Raw genomic sequence first — 18,711 nt, forward strand, 5'->3', positions numbered from 1 at the left:
TTATAGTTACGCCACTGATTGGAATAGAGAAGCAGCAGAGTATCTTATACATAAAATTTAGTGGTCTGTTTCTTTGTCTGTCCGGTTATGCATTTGGACACCCCTGCACCGATTGAGATGAAACTAACGCGACGTGGTCCAGTTGTATCCTGGTCAGGTATTAGGGTCCTGGTTGGACCTCCCATTGGTGTACGCTTGGCAGAACTATGACCCGGGGAGCCTGTTCTTGACCTTCCACTGGATGGATTTGGATGAAAACTTCACAGAGAGGTGGCAATTGGTCTGGGATGCCTGGAAATTGGTCTCATGCCTAACTTAATAACTTGAAGATTTAAACCCGGGCAATGCCAGGTACTTCAGCTAGTATATTATAAGATGAATGAGCAGGGCCCCCACACATAAGGAGCCCCCACACACTGTCCCTGGCCCCCAGCCACATCCCCGTGATGAACCATTTTTAACGGAGCCGCCTGCCGCGGCCCACGATTAACCCCAGCCCCTCTCTGCATCTGGCCCCGCCCCCTCTTCAAGACGCGCGAATGGTCCAACTTCTGCTGCCAATGAAACCAGGAGAAGCAGTAATGTATATGTGTATCTGTGTCTATATATATATATATATATGTGTGTGTGTATACATAATATACATATACAGTATATATATATATACACTGTATATGTATGTGTACATATATATATATATATATATATATATATATATATATATATTGCATTCCTTGCAAGAAAGGACGAGCCCGGTTCATTCTCTCTTGTATGGAATGCACTTATTCGTGTATATGTATATATATATTAATATATATATATATATATATATATATATACGTATGTGTGTATATATATGTATACATATATATATATATATATATATGTATATATATATATATTTATTCAACTTTTATTGATACGGGCCCTACTCTTTTGTTGCCCAGAGACCCCCACGGACCTTAATCCGGCCCTGTGAATGAGCTCAGTCGCTGCAATTCAATAAAAGGCTGGTTTTACTCTACAAAGCTTAATATAATGATAAGCTGGACCAGAAGTAGAGAAAAAATGGAAACAATTAATGAAATTTGGGATCCAGCAAAGGTAAGTGAAAATGGCATAGTGTATAAATAAATGTCTAACCTCCTGGAGCTATTGGATGCATTAATCTGTTCATCTGGACATTCCAGTGCCGGACATTTGTACTGGCTTGATGTAGTTTCCTTTGAGCCACCTGAATTGGAAGGAAATAATATATACAATTTTAAACATATGTTTTAAAGAATGGAAGTATAATAGTAAATTACTAAATGTAAGGTTGGATTAAAGAGACACGGGAAGCGAATCAGAGTAGCAAATAAAAGGGTAATAGAGCAGGGATGGATATAGGACCAGATGAAATTTAAAAATAAACTAAAGAGAATAATAAAATAAAATGCAGATTAGCAAATAATTTTATTATCTATTTCAAATTGTTTGCAGTCTTTAGTTAAAGGTTTTATAATAAAAGACAAATTAACTAATACAAACAGTGTAATAGACACTTTAATTTCTGGATTAAGAAAGAGGTTCACCATTCATAATTACTATAGTAACAAACAGTAATTAACAAAGGGCACAATACAAGGGAAAGGGATATGAGAAACACTGTGTAGGTGTTATCACCTAGTATATCATTAGATGAGAGAACAACTTATGCCATAACAACAACATGCAATGTTTAGGATAACGATCTATAGTCACTTCAGAAACCAGCATAGAAACGTGAGTAAGAGGACAGCGTAATTAATTTCACAATCACACCAGCGTTATTGAGCTTGAAGTTAATTCAGGTACCCATACTCTAGATTTTTTTTCCATTAGCATTACTAAGGCCTGATTCAGTTCTTTTGATGCTATTACCCAATTGACTTCCAATAGCCATGATTGTTAGCATGAGGATGCACCTCTCCAACACATTGAAAAAGTATTAGTTGCATGGGGTAACAAAAATCTTTTACATTAGCCTCCTCAAGCCATGGTTCAGCTTATTAACTGTTTTTTTTCGAAATTTACTATATATATATATATATATATATATATACATATACATATATATATATATATATATATATATATATATATATAATTTAGTAGAATCTGCAGGTATGGTTGGGAAGGAAAGGGGGGGGTTGAAGTTGAAACCAGGATCCAGGGTATTATTATTATATTGCTAAACACTAGGCTGCATTTAGTATGTACCTACAATTTCATGATTTAAGAGTAGTTTAAGATATTACAAGAGAAGATTGGTTTGAAAGTCCACTTGTAAGGTCACTGTAAATTTATGAGATTCATTATTTAGATATGCAGAGACTTTTTTTTTTATTAGCAAGGTATCAAATCACATAGTCATTTACTGCAAGGCGGAGGGAATCTGGGCATTTCCAGTGGTTATTTACTAGACCCTCTAGTGGCAGGCACAGAAGGAAAGACCAACGGTTTTTAGTAATTGGTACTTTGATGATGTTAGTGACAAGGTCGGCAATACTATATGAAAATGTTATGGCTTATCCAGGGGAGGATTGGCCATAGGCTTTACAGGGACTTTATTTTTTTTACACGCACTGGATGAAAGTGGTGGTGTGAGGGGGCAGGACTACTCAGCTGCTTTACTGATCGGGGACAGCCCTGACCTAAAGAGGAAGCCCCAGCAGTGTGCACTCTATCCAGTGACAGGCAGTTTGACAGCAAGCCATGCTGTCTATCATTGCAGATCATGAACTGCAGAGATTAATATCTTTGCTGCTTACATAGGGAAATTCCACACTGACAGATGTTCGCAGCAATACAGTACAAGGGAATCAGGAGGGAGAGAGATCTTTATACATGTAGTCTCCACAAACTTGAATTGTGATCTATAGTGCAATTTGACCAAAATCCCCTCTATGGAACTATTTGTTGGTTTATAACAGTATAGCAATGTCAAAATTGACATTCTTTGCACTCACAAGAATACTCTGCTCATTGTCTGGCGGTCACTAAGATACTCTCAGTAGGCTTTACTCAGAGTCAGTCTTAAATGCAATAAAAAACTTTATTCAGTCTCCAATTGTGATTTGTTTGCACTGCGCGAGTTTCCAGAATCTGCGTCTATTTTTGTCTCAAGTCTGACTTGAAACTCCCTGTGACTAGGGGGCTGAGGCCAGGGCTAGAATGTTTGCGAGATCACGGGAAGTGAGTATCAATGCTACTGCAGTGGGCATGCCGTCACAACAAAAGTACAGTAAATTGAGATTAACATGGGCAATTAAAAAGTACCAAGCACAGCTTCCTAAATGGGGCTGACTTCTTACAGCTATGACCTTGGTGTGTGTAAAGGTGATAGTGATGATTGTGCAGCTGCTAATGATGACTGCGTCTGATCGCAAATTTTTTAAAAAAACCTCCAAACACCCATTTATTCAAATACATGAAACAGCAGGAGCAGTGTTTAATAGCTGCACATTCTGGCCATTAACTTCAATATACTTCCATTGTGTGCTGTGATTTTTAGCATTTTCAGTACTGTCTGTGAAGCCACACCTCCTGTCGCAATCCAGTCTCATCTCAGTCAGCTCAAACAATAGGGGACGGACATTACAGGAGGTGGGTTCTATTTCTACCCATCTTGGTAGTGAACCAAGCTACTTAGATAGGTGTAATAAAGATGACAATCCAGGAAGCCTCTCTAGCTGTAGGCAGTAGGGAGTCTTGTAAAACTCGTTCTTGGAGGTCTGTTCTTCCAGACAAACTGTGGCAACCATCTGCATAGCTAGATTAAAGTGGATCTAGGCACCAGGATCAGCAGTGTCTAGAATAGATACAGCAGTCTAAGTAATAGGTTGAATTTGAGTACCACAGTCCTACTCAGCCAGTGTATGTACAGTCTCAACTGATCTCTTTTTGTACAGCAGCTGTTTTTTTCAGTGATTTATCCTATTGTTTTTAGAAGTGTTTTATTTATGGACTATTGATTCTTGGTACATTGGTATTAGCTTTAGCTGTGCAGATTTACGGAAAGCTGATGCATGACAGTACTATTAACTTTCAGGAGTTATTGGAATCTCATGCCAATGACATCATTTTTCTGACATTTTATTTGACATTGTCACTCAAAATAACCAACCGAAGAAGCTGCACTCTTAATAACATTTCCCGGGTTTGTTTTAGCGATATCAGGGATTAGTTAACCTGCAATTGAAACTATGACTGTTTTATGTGGTTAGCACCACTTTGTTGCTAAGTACAGGGGTGTGGGGGTGATGGAATGATGATCTCCCAAAACCCAAGTCTCTTTCCTGGCACCAGATGCGCTGCTGCTACCATAGATAATAAGACATTTAGGGGTTAGGGAGAAGTTAAAGCATCAAAAAGCAGAGACACCTGCCCCCGTTTTATCCAGGACAGAAGGTGCTCCAGTTTTTCCCACACAATTCAGTCAAAGGTAATTCATTGGGGACCTAAGCAATTCATACTAATAAATAACAAACCTTTTTTTTTAACATAGATTTAGTTTAGAAATTAGTGAGAGAGCCATGCTGGTCCATGCTGACAGGCATACAGAGGTTTTAATACAATGTCACAAAAGATGTTTAAACTTAGACCATTTAAAGAAATCTTTAGGTATAAAGCATTTCAGACTTGTTTTATCGGTAGAGATAACTTTGTGATATGAAATGTCTCCAGTGACTTACTTAGTATTTACTTAGAAAACCAGACTTTAGAGTTGTCTTTCAGCATTTATGTAGGCTGCTGCTGGGTTGTCATACCATAGATTGTAACCTAAGGGCCCTATCACAGAAAGCCACCGGGCAATTCCTAGGTGTTATTCTAACATAATAACATGTTCCTCAACATCACACACCTGTACATCTCTGTCAGCCCTCTCTCTGTTTTCTCGTACATCTTCAAGCTGTCTCTGTGCCTCCTGTAGCTCTTTACTCTTTATCTCCATCTCCTGTTGCAGCTCTTGTTTCTCCCTCTGTGCTCTCTCAACATACTGAGTCTGTTCTTCTCGCATTTTGAGAAGGACTCGAAGTTTGTCCTCTTCTTGTGTCAGCAGTCTGTTGGGGAATAGCACCAAATAGTGACTATTAAATGTGAAAGTCTGTAGTCAACACTAAGTATAAAAAAGTATTAGTTGTAATGGTGAGGTGAGTGTACTGAGTATTAAAATAGTAAGTGTTCAGAGGCACAAGATATGTGCTCAGCTGACCATCCCGAGGTTTGTTTTCAACATACCTCTGGATCATAATCTCATTGTTTTCCTATTAGTAGAATCAGGGCAATGTATACGGGGATAGCAATAAAAAGCTTCATGGCCACAAAAGTGGTTCCGTTAATTGATGTTCCCTCATTCCAATGATTTATTTTTAATAGAAATAGGGCTAAATGAAACAGTTTTTGAGAAGAACATTTTTTAGAATATTTAAATAAAAGGGGTGGTGCTAACATGGCAGGAGGTTAGCCAATGCACAGTGCACTTCCTACAGTATGTTTCCAACTTTCCGCCTATCGAGGTACAGTAGTTCCTCCAGGGCAAAGAAGAGACTTCAGCTTAATAAAGCAATTTTACAGTGCTTTTCATAATGTGTTACATTAATCATGATAACAATGAGACATAAGCGTGTTTATTACAAATGGCACTGAAAGATGCAAAAGGGTACCCACTAGAACATTACAGGATTACTCCCAATTACCAGGATTTCCTGAGTAAAAGTGAAGATCTTTTCTGTGCGTGCCTAGCTTACACTCGGCAAGTAACACTTCACAATATTCTAAACCCTGCAGAGCCCACCATCTGGACCTGCAAATCCGTCCCTGTAAAAGCGGATGCATGTTGTGTCAGATTTGACATCACAAAACAGCTTTGTACTAGACTTCTACACATTCCTTTTTTAGACATAAAACAAAAGGAATGTGATGAAACGCTCCATAGCACATATAGGGCCTGATTTAGAGGTGCATGTAGTTTTGATGCCACATGCAAGCAGCCAATGTTTTCAGCCTGCACATGCGTCCAAGTCAAACTGTACATGCGTCCTGATGGTTACCGCTCTAAGACGCAGAACAAATTAGCTGGGCATTTCAGTGGATGTTCCTAGGAGGTGACATTGGGCGGCTAGCCAGACGTGGGTGTGTTACAGTCAGCGACTGCATCTAAAGGTCCAGTTTTACAGACACAGGCGACCATATTCAGGCATAGATTCAGCACCTCTATAGGGCTGGTGCAATGACCGATAGTGTGTCTGAATAAGCACAGTGTCAGATTAGCGCCGCAGCTGGTGGTCTTCTAAGTAGAAAGTGGCATTAGCATAAAGAAAGCGGAAGTAGCAGCTTCGGCTAAAGATGCAGTCTTGGCTGCAACTGCGTCTACCTCTGAATTAGGCCCATATCATGTCAGTAATGCTCTGGAACCAGAGTTGGCCAAAAGTCAGTAGTCCAGGGTAAAGTACTGCAGGTCACTAATGTCTACCTCAGGACACGCCAATGTTCTGGCAAAATGCAAAACTGTACAATAAAATACAAAAATTATGAAATGTAAGATTTCAGTATTTGTATACTGTATAAAATCCATCGGTGTGTTTATAAAGCAAAGATAATTAGGTCTTTGTGCAGTATTTATAGTTTACTTGGCTTGAGCATGTCTGTACTCCTCTTCATCTTGACGTGCTTTAATTTCTTGGGCTAGAGCATCCTGGAGCAGCTCCTGCAGCTGCTCCAGCTCTCGAATCCTCTGTTTCTGCCGCATAGCCTCCATCTCTTTCTGCTGCATCTCTGCCTGCATAGATGCACGTGCCTTGGGGAAAATGTAGAAGAAATTCAATAATTCAGGGAGAAAGAGCAACCGTGGGTTGAGGAATTAGCAGACATTGGCCCTGATTCAGAGCCGGACGCTCTGACCAGAGCACTCGCTCTGAATCAGGGCCCACCTCCATAATTATGGAGCGTCCTCCTGGACGCTCGTATAGCTGTGGGTCACCACCCACAGCATATACGAGCGTGCAGTATGATGGTCGCGATGGTCTTGACCATCGCGACCATCGCCACTGCGAGCCGAAGCCTGCGGTTGAGTTTTAACCGCAAGTTGAGTTTTAACCGCAAGGCCCGGAGTGATTTTGGCTCTATCAGAGCCAAAATCACTCCCACTGACATCACTAGTGATGTCAGTGGGGCCGGCTTCTGACGGTAGGCGTTCCCTTGGGAACGCCCCCGTCTGGGAGGCACGCCCCCGGCACGCCCACCAAAGGGGGCGTGCTGTCAATCAACAACGACAGCACGCCCCCTTTGATCAGACAAAACGAGCGAAGGAAAGTCCTTCACTCGTCGCGTCTCGCGCATGCGCACGACGGAGCTCCCTCCATCGTGCGCATGCGCAGTGCAGACCATCGACCCACTTGCGAGCCGACAGCCGCTCGCGAGTGGGTCTGAATCAGGCCCATAGAGCTGGTGAGAACATGAAAGTGGAGGAAAGTGAGAGGAATGATCAAAGGGGTATATTCAGGCAATGAGAGAACAGAACTCTTAGGATGGGGATAGAGAGGTCAGCAGGCATAGGGCACACAAATTAGTTGGACATAAGCAGAGATGTCAGGCAGGGTAAGAGATCATTAGAGTGATAGAGCAGATAGAATCAGGAAAGGATATACAGAAAGAGCTCACATGGGTGGGTCTGGAGAAGTTAGTGTTAAATGAACAGCAGTCTAATGCTTGGCACACACTGGCCGATCAATTGATCGGCCAATATATCTGCTGCCCGTCGGCCAGTGTGTACAGATGATATGTCTGTGAACTGCGTCATTCACAGACATATCGCATTGGCTGTGCTGCACAGCCGATGGACAGATATGTCTGTAGACATACCTTTCCATTGGCAAGTGTGTATTCCATAGCCAATGTATTCCACTGCAGACCGCCCGTACACACACAGCGGCAGCCGCGGGGAGGGGGGTGGCCTGCCCCCGACCCACCTCCCTGCCAGCGGGACCCACGGCTGCCGGATAGATGATGACCGTTCAGTGTATATGAAAGACCATCGATATATATGCAGATCACTCGATCAGCAGACATATCTTTCATAGGGGTGTACCCACCTTAAGAGAGTAAAATAAAAAGTTGTGGTGGTGGTGGAGGGGTGATGATTATCATTAATGGGGACAGATTTTTGCCAGGAATAAGTAAAGTGATGGATTGGAGCACAGATCAAAAATGCGTTCATGCGTATTTGTATGTGTAGGGTGATATTGTAAGGGATTGCATGGGAAATGATGGAGGGGAGGGTAGTGAGGAGGTTGGGCAACAGTCTGTATCCATGAAATTAAAATCCTACTATGTTCCCACAATTTAGTGACATAATAAAAGTATAAGGTAAACATTACTTAGCCCTGCTAATTCTCTAAAGTGACACAGCATACAGATGGGTGGCGCGTTAAACAGCCCTTCTAGTCGTGCCATGCCGTGGCGTGACTCAGTAGCACCGAGCATCTTTTTGTGCGTCTTGTTACCTTCAAAAGCGTCTTATTTGCACTACAATGTGAATAGATAGCACAAGCAGCTTCTGCTGATTAAAATTATATGCCTATGTTCTCTGTGTGTCTGCGGGTGTATCTGCATGTGAAATGCTACATGACAGTGTTACAGCCGCTGACACTGTAACGTAGCAATTAGTATGCAGATACACCCGCACTGCTTGTGCTATCTATTCTATGCATTTGAAGGTAAAAAGATGCACGAAAAGACGCTCGGCGCTACCGAGTCACACGGAGCTCCCGCGTTATGTTGTGGAGCGACTTGTAGTGAACGAAGGATAGATGTATGTGGACACATCTGTATCTAACTCATGATCTAAATGAAATATTTGTTTTTATTTATTCTAAAATACATTAGTCTTTGGACTGGTAATTGGTATTACGCACAAATTAGTGTACTAGAAACAATGCAAATAGCCAAATGTCAAGATTAGTGCCAAATGTTAAGATTAGTGTCTCTCTCTCTCTCTCTATCGTCACGCTAAAAAGCCCCTCTTGGCGCGCCAGTACCCGTGAGTATCTGCTAGTGCCGGTCGTTCTTTTTGCATCTTTTTTTGCAGAAAATGCATCTACAGCGGTGCTTGAAAGTTTGTGAAACCCTTCAGAATTTTCTATATTTCTGCAGAAATTTGGCCTAAAACTAGTTCAGATTTTCACACAAGTCCTAAAAGTAGATAAAGAGAACCAAATCAAACAAATGAGACACAAAATTTAGTGTTTATTGTCTTTATTGATCAAAAACAAAACACGTCATACATCAACATTAAACACATAAAAGGGTGCAAAATCAAAGCACAAAATAAAATTATTTCAAAATATACATGGAATGGTAACAATTCAAAGTCGTCCAAGTTATCATGGGAGGGGTCGATTAGAATACACTGAAAAACAATATATTCAACATAATATGCCAATAATGTATTTATAACATAAAACCTTATATTAACATCTGTTCAGTACAGAAATAATCTAAAGTTACTAAAATGGGGGGCGATCCCGTAGATAATACCTCCAAATTGTACTATGTGGTAAGACTAACTGCCTTTCTAAGAAATTGTTTAGTGTGAGAAGGCAACCTACGTATATAAGGAAGCCAAATAGAATAGAACTTTTTTGCTTGAGATTCTACATCTAATGAACATTCCAACCAATCCATTTGATATAGATACACTAGTGGCCAAAATTGTGGAAACCTTTTGAAAAATGTGTGTTTTTAGGATTTAATTGCACATAACTGCAATTAAGAAAATTAAGGTACCGTATATACTCGAGTATAAGTCGACCCGAATATAAGCCGAGGTACCTACTTTTACCCAAAAAAACTGGGAAAACTTACTGACTCGAGTATAAGCCTAGTGTGGGAAATGGCAGCAGCTGGTAGTGCCCCCAGTAGTAATTCCCCCTGGTTGTGCCCCCAGTAGTAATCCCTCCTGGTAGTGCCCCCAGTGGTAATCCCCCCTTTCAGTGCCTCCAGTAGTAATCCCCCCCTGGTAGTACCCCCAGTAGTAATCCCCCCTTTTAGTGCCCCCTGTAGTAATCCCCCACTGGTAGTGCCCCCTGTAGTAATCCTCCCCTGGTAGTTCCCCCAGTGGTAATCCCCCCTTTTAGTGCCCCCTGTAGTAATCCCCCTTTTAGTGCCCCCTGTAGTAATTGCCCCCTGATAATGCTCCTTGGTAGTGCCCCCTGTAGTAATCGCCCCCTGGTAGTGCCCCCTGATAATGCCCCCTGGTAGTGCCCCCTGTAGTCATCGCCCCCTGGTAGTGCCCCCTGTAGTCCCCCCCCCCCTAGTAGAGAGAGACGTGAAAAGAATAAAAAAAAAATAAACACTTACCTTAAACTCCCGCTCCTGGTCCCGCCGCTGTCCGCTCCTCCGGCCGCTTTGCATGGGAGAGACGTCGTCATGACGACGTGTCTCCCATCACCCACTGCGGGAGCCGGAAGATGGCTCCCGCAGTGGGAGCAGCAGCAGCCGCTGAGAGTCTGACAGACTCTCAGCGGCTGCTGATTACACCAAACACGCAGCTGCCGGCTCCGGCGGGTGTGTGTTTGGCAGTGTGTAGCGCTGACCGAACTCCGTCCGGTCAGCGCTACACTTGACTCGAGGATAAGCCGAGGGGGTACTTTTTCAGCACATTTTTTGTGCTGAAAAACTCGGCTTATACTCGAGTATATACTATACCTATGAAGGTATATATCACTGGAAAGATAATTTTATACCTAATATAATGCAGTTCACAGCAAAGAATTATTTTTATTGCATAAAAAGTTATAGATAAATAAAGATTGTTACTACCAGAATTAATAGCAAATTATCTTATTTAGTTGTTTTACTATCACTAAGTTTGTCACTGTTTTATATGCGTTTTTTTACTTTTGCTTGAAGTAAGCTGTGTAACTTACTTAGGATGACAAGCAAAGTAAACAGAGTTGACTATTTTATGTGAAGAAGGTAACCTAAGGAGGCATTTCGAAACTTGGAATAAGTATCAACAGACTCAGTCGATTCAAAACCAAACTGGTAAAGGTAGGAAAAGATCCACAACACCATGCTGTGATAGAATCAGGAAAAGGTAGAAAGTATCTGCGCACTGAGTATAGATGGTGAGACTTGGGATTAGCGAGCTGCTATGTATGATAGCTGACTCAACCAACATGAATACAAAACAGATATACACTGCGCTCAGCTTAAATGATGTATGTCCAGAGTGAGAAAATTTTAAACAAACTTTACTTTACTTTAAAAAAACCTCTGAATATGTACATAATATACAATTGACACATGAAAAAACAAACCAAAGTACACAGTTACAGTCCTGCATGCACGTGCGCTACACAATAATAATATGTATGCCCAGATCTAATTCCTGATTGATGAATGCATAACAATATCAAGCTGAATAACCATAGAGTGATTCTTAGGGGGTCGAGGGTATAATTCATTAGAGTCAATATGGCACCAGGAGATGAGAATGCGGCGACCCGCTAGTCTCAATTGCTGTCAAGATGTCATGGTGTAGTTGTGAATCCGGTATGCCTTCCCGGAGTAGGAGTGCGGTGTGCCTGCTGACAGGAGGTGGAATCTCACAGACTGGGTGTTACAAGTTGGGGGCACGACTTGACACTTTCTGACAGTATACCCAGACAGGATGGGGTTACTCCAGTTCTTCCTGTTGCTAGGAGAACGGCACGCCTCAGGAAGTGATGTGTTTTCCACAAGTGCAAACCTGATTGGGACTTCAGCCTATTTATACTCACAAGGATAAGATATATTGACGACATCTTGCTAATCTGGGATGGAATGCAAGAACAGTTAGTCAATTTCATTACCTCCCTCAATACCAACCAACTCAATTTAAAATTGACTTATGTCAGCAGTAAGACAAATATTTCTTTTCTAGATCTCATGATCTATAGAGGTGAAGATAATATCATACAGACTGAAATTTTCCGCAAACAGATATCCACAAATAGTCTGTTACACAATACCAGTTCCCATTTTCCTCCCACAATCCTTAATATTCCAAAAGGTGAATTCTTGAGGATACGATGCAATTGTTCCAATGAAAATACATATAATAACCAATGTAAAGAATTGTCATTGAGATTACGCGAAAGAGGATACAGCAATCGGTCCATTAAAAAAGCCAAACATGAAGTTGATAAGAAATCACGTGAATCTCTTATTTTTCAGGATAAACCTGAAAAGTTAGAAAATACCATCAGATTCATAGGTGATTTTTGTAGTAGTTGGCGAGAAGCAAGGGCAATTTTACAGAAACATCTACCGATTCTGCTGTCTGATGAAGATCTGGCCAAAGATTTGGATAAACATATCAACATGAGTTGGCGCAGGGCTCCTAATTTCAGGGATTATCTAGTAAGAAGTAATTTCTCACAAACTGGAAATAAACATCTTCACATAACTGGCAGTCATCCGTGTAGGAATTGTAAAATATGCCCACATATAGAAAACATCCAGACAATCAGGGATAAGTATGGACAGAAAATGGAAGTGAAAGATTTTTTTAATTGTCGAACTACTAATGTGATATATAGGATCACATGTAACTGTCCACAACAATACATCGGGATGACAACGAGGATGCTTAAGATTAGGGCCCTAGAACATTTGGGCAATATACGTAATGCATCCAGTGATCTTTTGAAAATTAAACAGATCACTACAGTGGCCAGACAGTTTCTTAATAGACATGCAGGGAAGACACAGGATTTTAAAATCTGTGGACTCGAAAAGGTGAAATTGGGCCTTAGAGGTGGCGATATTAACAAAACTTTAGCTATGAAAGAAAGCGAATGGATTTTTAATTTGGGAACTTTAGAACCCACAGGATTCAATGAGAACATTAATTACAGTGTTTTCTTGAAATAATGAATTAATCGTGATCAGACAGTATAGATCCTTTATTTTTATACTTTTTAAGACATATTTTCAATTTATTTTTATATTTTCTTATCTTTAATCACTTATTCACATTTCATTATTTATTATTTTTTATTCACTATTTAATATGCATTCACTCCTCATTTCTCTAAGGATTCTTCTTTATATCAGCATTATTTTTATTTATTTTATTATATCATTATATTTATGTATTTCTTACTCTTATTTTTTATTTTATTTTAATTTTTACTTTTATCCTCACAACCATCACTTTCATCTCTTTATTAAAAAGAGTGGTATAGATTCACTCACTTTATCTCTGTTTCACTTGCCCTGTTCGTTTTTCATTTTAATTTTTTATTCATTTGTATTCAGGTGCATTGGTACCCTATTTTGAATAACTATTTATTGCACCATCCTCATCACTCATCATATCTTTTGTTCACTCAGAATTTATTTCATCGTTTTTCTTTTACATCATATCACTTTTCACTCAGATATTTAGCATTTTTCACTTATTGATTTTTTCTTTCACTTTTCTTCTGTTTTTTCACATATTTTTCATATCATATTTATTCACATAATTATGTCTTCATATTTTAACTTATTTCATATATACATATTTTTTCATGTATATAATTCTTTCACAGTGAAGATATGCACGTATATATATTTAGGGGCACGCGTACTTATATGTGTGTATATACGTATTTCATATTTGCTTATATACACACTATTTTTGTCAGCCATAATTATTTCTATATACATATATATTTCTTTTGGATATACTTTCATGGGTTGTTTTTATGTCATTTTATTTGGGAGATATAGCAAGTATATATTTACTTTGCTTCATATTTTTGATTATCGTATATTCACTTCTTTTGATTGTGGAGGGCATCCTATTATGTGTAATATTTTAGATTTACTGACAATACCTTTAAGACCACATACTAATATCAATTAGATAGGTCTTTATCTTAATATATGTTTATTAAAACTAATTTGGTCTATACTGTCTGCGATCTAAGTAATCCAGGTATACCATGTGCTGCTTTTTTTCTTTGTTTATCTATGTTAATTAGGACTGGAATCCCCGATGTACGTAACACAGTCAAACTTTTTTCTTTGGTCCCCACACTTCTACTCATTGCTTGGCCTTTAACCATGTCAATCCAAAACAAGGAGCGTGATTGGATAGACATTGATAGATTAAGGGGGAGGGAGAGCAGTCTTACCTCATGACTATCAGGTGATCAAGCCTTCAGAGGCAAAACGCGCGTCCACCCGAAGGGCTATCTACACTGCATAGCTCAGCTGATCCACAGGCGAGCTGTCTGTACTCTATAGCCCAGCTGACACACCACCGGCAGTTGCATTTCCTGCCCACGGTATTTCTTTACGAGTTCAGTTGTTTCATGGGCAGTTGTACTTCCTGCCTATGATATTTGGCAAGCTGTCTGCACTTCATAGCCCAGCTGATACACCCTTGGCAGCCGCATCCCCTGCCTATTGTATTCTTTTACGAGGTATTTCTTTATTTTTTTCTCTATCCCTATAGCACTCACTCATTCAAGCCGGACTGAAACTCCTCCTCTGCAATGCATATATAGCAACAGAGGGGAGATACCGTCAGGAGTGGGGACAGCAGAAGCGCTCTTAAACTGTTGTTTCCCTGGGGACAATGTTTACTTCTCTCTCATCCCCTGTTTGAAAACTATTTGACAAGGGACAGCAGAAGTTGTATGACATATCTTCTCCCCAGGCTTTTCTTTAATCTTCAATCTTTAAGACACAGTGGCCCTCATTCAGAGCCGCTCGTTAGCGGCAGTACGCTCGTTCCGAGCGATGTTTGCACATCTGCGCATGCGTACGGTTTTTAGTACGCATGCGCGAACCAGTCAGTGCGGCCGAAAATCGTTTGTACGCTATATAGCGAGTGCCTGCTATTTTGAGTGACAGAATGAGGCGTATGTGGGTGGTAACAGGGGATGGTGCTTGAAAATGGGGAGTGGAGATCCGAACGCAGGCGTGCTTAAAGGTCAAAACGGGCGTTTTATGGGTGTGTATATTTAAAACAGCAGCGTCATTGACCACGTCACTGGGTTATTTTAGAGCCAGAACTGCTCGCAAATTTGTGGTAGCAAACACCAACCACAAGAATAGCGAGCAGTTCATACGCTGGTCGATGTACTCGATTAATCTAATAAATAGCGGACATGACGTAGGATGCGAGCGGCCAGGGGGCGTTTTTAACAAATAAACGAGCGTATGTTTTGCTCGCTCGTTCAGACTTAGAGGTGTGAACAGACTACAATGTGCGTACGGATCATTTGAATAGCCACCCCTTGTTTTTAAACGAACGACCGCAAATAGCGAACGGCTCTGAATGAGGGCCAGTGTTTTTTACCAGATACAAATTAATGCTTACAGGGATTCATGGAATTGGATTATCAACTTTAAATTCTCTGTCAATTACCTTGATTAAATTGAGCATTATAATTCATGTATCTTCATACATTAATTATTTAATACTGATCTTTCTAAATTTTCTACTTTTTGATGTTGTCATATTTATATGTGTATATTAAGTCTGATTTTTGTTATATGCGGCTACCTTCTTTTTGATACGTTTACACCAATATTTGGCGGAGCAACAACTCTGCTTACACATTTAGTATCTAAAGATGATGGGTTTTTATCCCAATTTACTTGTCTATTTATGATAAATCTATTGAGTATTAGAGGACATAAAGAATTGGGTATTCAATATTTGCGGCAAGATGTTTTTTTATGTGTAACATTTTTATTTTATTTTATGTTATTTCATTAATATGTTTATGTTTTTGAGACCTCAAGTATTTAGATGTAAATTTATCAATACACTACTTGGTTTCTCTCTCTTTTTAATGAGACTTAATAAAGGTTAAGTATCATATTTATCAATTTATTTTTTCTGCCTTAATTAATTCTTCTTATGTTTTTCATCCAATTTTTTGAAGAGTGCACCAGTAAGACTTTTTTGTTCTTTTGCTTCTTCGCTCAAAAATATAATTGTGATTTTTACAAATTTATCTGGAAGCACCAACAACGACAGTATAAAGTCTTATTATAATTTATTACTATTAAGACCATTATGTTGTTTTCTATTATCAAATACTAAACTTATATTAACATATGATCAAACTGAGTGACTAGTGCGGTCCCCACTCAAATCTTTTTTCACAATACATTTATTATTATTGTGTAGCGCACATGCATGCAGGACAGCAACTGTGTACTTTGGTTTGTTTTTTCATGTGTCAATTGTATATTATGTACATATTCAGAGGTTTTTTATGCTCAAGTAAAGTAAAGTTTGTTTAAAATTTTCTCACTCTGGACATACATCATTTAAGCTGAGCGCAGTGTATATCTGTTTTGTATTCATGCTGTGATAGAAGAATGAAAATTCTGTGTTTGTGTGACAGAAGAAAATCATCAGAGGCAATTCAAATTGATTTACATGAATGTGGTGTAACCATCAGTGCCAGGACTGTTTGACGCAGACTTCAATATTTTATATGAAATGCCAGAATTCCAAGGAAAAAGCTGCTTTTATCTCTCAAACAAAGACAGAATGGGCTAAAAAGCATATTAGCTGGTCAGAAGAACAATGGAACAGTGTCATCTGGAGTGAAGAAACCAGAATATCCATATTTGGTAGTGATGGAATAAAATATGTCCGCAGAAGAATTAGAGAACATTTGCTACCTGAGTTCACAACACCTACTGTGAAGCATCCAGTTAGTGTTATGCTGTGGGGATGTATGACAGCAAAATGTGTGGGTGATCAATGACACTGTAAATAGCAGCAAATATACCAGTGTCCCATAGTGGGGGGGTGGGCAGTTGGGGTGAGCACACACCGGTGCTCTGCAGAGCAGTGGGTGAATAGACCCTGTGCACATGCACACAGCATCTATTCACAGTGCAGAGAGAGCCTAGGGGCAGCCCAGCATCTCAGAGAGTGCTGAGCACACCCCACAGTGATGGAAACGGGGGTGCTGTAAGGCTTTTTCCCTAGGCTCCACCCCCCGTTCTGATGTGGGCACACGTCAAGGGTCCTGACCCACTGGCCACCAATGTTGGGAGGTATTTAATTACAGCAAAAGGCTTCCAAACAAAGTACCAATGGATATTGTGCAAAACTATAGTTTAGTATGTATAACTGTTTTCAAAATGTAAAATTTTGTTATAAAGTTCATTGTATTATGTTGTACTAAATGAATTTGCCATTGTAATGATGTATGCATTTTGGCATAATACTAAAATATGTTATTGCTATAAGCTGTTAAACTTCAAAAATACACCTTTTCCAAAAGGTTTCCACAAATTTGGCCACTAGTGTACATTAATCTTGGTAGCATAATAGAAATGGGGATAGGATCAGAATTTATCCATTGCGATAAAATTGTTTTCTTTGATGCTGAACTAAGAATAAATGAACGCTTTATTTGGTATAGTATTGTAATTCCAAAAAGCCCAACTCATATGAAATTAAGCCCAACTAATTCAATAGTAATGAAGTTTTGGACTGTGCCCCAAAAGGTTTTTACTACTGGACAAAACCACATACAGGTAGCTAAATCTGCGTCAGATGCCTGACATTTGAAGCAGTTTGAATTATCAGAAATCCCCATAAAAAAGTGCAATTTTGGTGTACAATAAGCCCTATGTAGCAATGTGGAGTTCATTTCAGCACAAGAGGAGGATTAGACCAGCTGTTTATTCAATTGTACACAAGACGGCTACAAGGTGAGCAGTGCATTTGCTCACATCCATCATTTCTAAGGACTGTCTAGTCAGGTCTAATACAGCACTCAAGGGGTTATTCCACAGTGACTGAATACTCTGGACTAATATATCTGGGAACACAAGTGGATCAGTAGTTCACATATATCAACAAACTTATTTAAGTTGTGGACTCTCACGAATAGGATTGGTTATTAAACAGCACTCAAACACACTGGCCCTCATTCAGAGCCGCTCGTTAGCGGCAGTACGCTCGTTCCGAGCGATGTTTGCACATCTGCGCATGCGTACGGTTTTTAGTACGCATGCGCGAACCAGTCAGTGCGGCCGAAAATCGTTTGTACGCTATATAGCGAGTGCCTGCTATTTTGAGTGACAGAATGAGGCGTATGTGGGTGGTAACAGGGGAAGGTGCTTGAAAATGGGGAGTGGAGATCCGACCGCAGGCGTGCTTAAAGGTCAAAACGGGCGTTTTAAGGGTGTGCATAATTAATACAGCAGCGTCATTGACCACGTCACTGGGTTATTTTAGAGCCAGAACTGCTCGCAAATTTGTGGTAGCAAACACCAACCACAAGAATAGCGAGCAGTTCATACGCTGGTCGATGTACTCGATTAATCTAATAAATAGCGGACATGACGTAGGATGCGAGCGGCCAGGGGGCGTTTTTAACAAATAAACGAGCGTATGTTTTGCCCGCTCGTTCAGACTTAGAGGTGTGAACAGACTACAATGTGCGTACGGATCATTTGAATAGCCACCCCTTGTTTTTAAACGAACGACCGCAAATAGCGAACGGCTCTGAATGAGGGCCACTGTTTCTATTTATAAAAAGGATACTTTTTTCCATATGCTACAATTTTTTATCTATTTTTAACAGATGGATACATCAGACCCAGTATAAATCCAAGCAATTTGGGCATACAACTGGTGCTCTATATTGAGAATTTACCACAAGTATATGT

The 18,711-nt window shown here is 40.0% G+C and overlaps 1 protein-coding gene across 1 annotated transcript in view; it reads right to left on the minus strand.

The window, feature by feature from the left end:
* Positions 1-18,711, minus strand: part of DEF6 (DEF6 guanine nucleotide exchange factor) — a 173,743-nt gene that overhangs the window by 31,392 nt on the left and 123,640 nt on the right. Inside the window, exons 8-10 of the mRNA XM_088461166.1 lie at positions 6,654-6,820; positions 4,886-5,084; positions 1,144-1,234 (exon numbers count right to left, since the gene is read on the minus strand). Of these exons, the coding sequence (XP_088317292.1) occupies positions 1,144-1,234; positions 4,886-5,084; positions 6,654-6,820 (457 nt within the window). The remainder of the gene's footprint in view (positions 1-1,143; positions 1,235-4,885; positions 5,085-6,653; positions 6,821-18,711) is intronic.

This window comes from Taudactylus pleione, unplaced genomic scaffold (assembly GCF_031769625.1).
Source record: "Taudactylus pleione unplaced genomic scaffold, aTauple2 ptg001021l, whole genome shotgun sequence".
Taxonomy (NCBI): Eukaryota; Metazoa; Chordata; class Amphibia; order Anura; family Myobatrachidae; genus Taudactylus; species Taudactylus pleione.